The 2967-nt window shown below is 48.7% G+C and overlaps 1 protein-coding gene across 1 annotated transcript in view; it reads right to left on the reverse strand.

The window, feature by feature from the left end:
* Window positions 1-2270, reverse strand: part of Cryl1 (crystallin lambda 1) — a 125769-nt gene extending 123499 nt beyond the window's left edge. The window contains exon 1 of the mRNA XM_031361798.1: window positions 2060-2270. Coding sequence (XP_031217658.1) covers window positions 2060-2100 — 41 coding nt within the window. The 5' untranslated portion in view covers window positions 2101-2270. The remainder of the gene's footprint in view (window positions 1-2059) is intronic.
* Window positions 2271-2967: the final 697 nt, after the last annotated feature.

Below are 2967 nucleotides of genomic sequence, written 5' to 3' on the forward strand. Positions count from 1 at the left end.
AGGAGGGAGGGAGGGAGAGGGGACAGGATAGGGGGAGGGAAGAGGAAGGAAAGCCCAGGGAGAGGCCTGGGGCGTAAAGGTACTTGCTGTGCAAACCTAGGGACCTAATCTGAGTTTGATCCCCAGATCCCACATAAGGGTGTGAAGAAAACCATCTCCACAAAGTTTTTTTCTTTTTGATCACTACTCACACTACATACATACATACATACATTCATACATACATACACACACACAAATCTTTTTTTAAAAAACTTGCCTAACTTCTTTCAAAAGAAAACAGTGAATCTCTGCCAGGTCTATTTCTATGTTGTTTTTGGTTGAGACGCTTGTCCAGGTTGGCCTGGAACTTGAGATCCTCATATCTCCACCTCCCTAGGATTACAGGTATGCAGGTGCGCTGCTGCGCAGCCTTGCCAAGCTCTTCATACAGGTGTTGAGGAATTGATTTACATTCTGGGAACCATCTGTTAAATGGATGTTCCCGTGAGTCACCCATGGGGCCCTGAAAAATAAAGATGGTGAGTGATAGAGAGGACAGAAATAAAGTTGATAGAGATGAGATAGATGGTAGAAGATAGAAAATACATATAATATAGATAGGTAGATGATTGATTGACAGCTGGATAAGCAAATGAGAAAGAAGGACGGAGAAGGATGGGGGGAGTAAGCAGAAGACAGAACTTTCACATTAGAAGACAATGGCTCAGTTCATCCTGTGGTCCTTAAGATGTCCTGGCCCCCTTCTAGTTCCCTGTTCATGAGCTCAGAAACAATTGACTTCAAGTTGAATCTCTCTCCTTAGGGGCCTATGAACCACCCACAACCAGATGAATGCAGAATCCAGTCAAAATCCCACTTAACACCTGTCAGGTATAGGCAGAGAACTACTTCCCAATGGAGATCTGCAAAAACCTAACCCTTGACACACCAGTGGCTCTCACAGAAGGCGAGGCAGCACAATTCACCACAGGAGCAAAGTGCACTTTTTGATATTTCTTGACCATTCAACCACGGGCATCCACGGGAAAGGACAAAGGTACAGTTAATTCCACAGTTCTGTAAGAGAGAGAGAGTAGCAACAGCATTCTGACACCTTCCCCCAAAGGGGTGTCAAGGAAAAAGCCTGGACTTAGGACAGATCTGCAGGCAGAACAACAGGTAGCCAAACGTATAAGCAGGGACATGAAGCCACTCCTTTAATAGCTACCAACCAATACTAGTTACTATGTGTTGCTTACATGTTGATAGAATTTCAGAGAGCTAGCCAATGAAAGATATTCTAAACGTCCTTATTTAAAAAAACAAAAAAGCCTGAGAAGGGGAGAAGGGGAAGCATGAGAACAGAAATTGGTGTGTCAGATAAACTTGAACTGTTAAAGTGACTCAACCCCCGGCTTGGGACACATACACACATATACACAGGAAAGCCTGGTGCCTTGACTGACAAGGGTTCTGCTTCCCGAGACTTAGTCTAGCCCAGTGGTGCATACGAACGAACATCCTTGCCAACCCAGGCCAATAATTACCCATTAGTTACCATCATCTTGGTAAAGCTCTTGCCTGCATTAATAAGAATAAGCTGTTTTCAAGCTGGGCGTGGTGGCACACAGCAGCAATCTCAGCAATTTGGAGTATTTGACAGGAGGATCAGGAGTTCAAAGATAGCCTCAGCTACCTAGAAACTTTGAAGCCAGGATGAACTATGAGACCTCCGTCTCAAAAGCATAACAACACAGTTTTCTCAGGTTCATTGCTAGTATTTGTTTAGTACTTGATGCCAGGCACCTCTAGTAGCCCTGCACTTCTGAGCTATCCAACCTGCGCTGACAAAAGTGACCCCGCACCGACTTAAGGCTCTCCGCACTGCTCTGCCAAGCCAAGGCCACCACCTTGTCTCCTGCCAGGCTAGCTCGGGAGCCCAAGTGCGAAGCGCCTAGAGGAGCGAGGTACAGCCTGATGCCCACCCGAGGCACCCACGGCCACCCGCGGGAGGTCCCTCGTTCCGGACGCTGCCAGGGCGCCAGCCGTTGCAGCACGGCGCCACTGAGACCTTTACCTGCCTACGATCACCACCCCGCCCGCTGCTGGGGACGCCATGGCAGATCCGGGCCTGGCCGTACTGCTGCGCTAGCGGAGGGAGCGAGCAAAGCAGAGCAGGTCGCGCGCCAGGCTAAGGCTGGGCGCCTGGGTGGGCGTGCCCAAGCCTCATGAGGCCTAGCCCATTGGCTGACAAGCTCCGGGGAGGGGCCAAGGCGCAGGAGGGGCGGAGCCCTCAGGGAGAGGCGCCAGGACGGCCACCGGGCTCTACAAGCACAGGGAACACAGAAGCTTGGGAAGGTGGATGGAAACAGGGAAGACCAGACACTTCTGAGCTGAGCAGCTTTTACTTTTCAGTTTCTAACAAGAAACCATTAAACCAGGAGCGGATACTGCCAGGTTGACCCCAGAGACACTTTCAAGAAAATGTTCCTTTAAAGACGTTAACACCAGTTTGGCACTTTAAGGATTCATGTTTCACTGTTTATATTCTACTCTACACTGAAAATCCAGGTCTGGGGAAGATGCCTGCAGCCTGGCTTCACTGATGTGAACGGAGGCCCGGATACTTAAGGGACAGCTACAAAGGGAAACTCCGGATATGTTAACTCTGAGAAACGGAAGGAGGCGTTTGAATTCCTTGTAGCCTACCACAGTTTCTGTGTGCCTTACTTCCTCCTTCCAGTAGCGTGTAATGCCAAGCGTGTTAAGAAAAGAAAAAGAAAGAAAGAAAAGCCAAGCAGGCATGAAGGGACTCACCTGCTGTCCGAACCCGGGCTACATTTAAAGATGGCAAGACCCTGTTGCCAAAAAAAAAAAAAAAAAAAAAAAAAAGTGCTCTGAGACCAGACTTCGAGAGGAATCACGCTGCATGACACAAGTTTTGTGCCCACAATCGGAAGTGGGAACACTTTGAGGCCAGCAGTT

The sequence above is a fragment of the Mastomys coucha genome, unplaced genomic scaffold, assembly GCF_008632895.1.
Source record: "Mastomys coucha isolate ucsf_1 unplaced genomic scaffold, UCSF_Mcou_1 pScaffold9, whole genome shotgun sequence".
In the NCBI taxonomy this organism is placed as follows: Eukaryota; Metazoa; Chordata; class Mammalia; order Rodentia; family Muridae; genus Mastomys; species Mastomys coucha.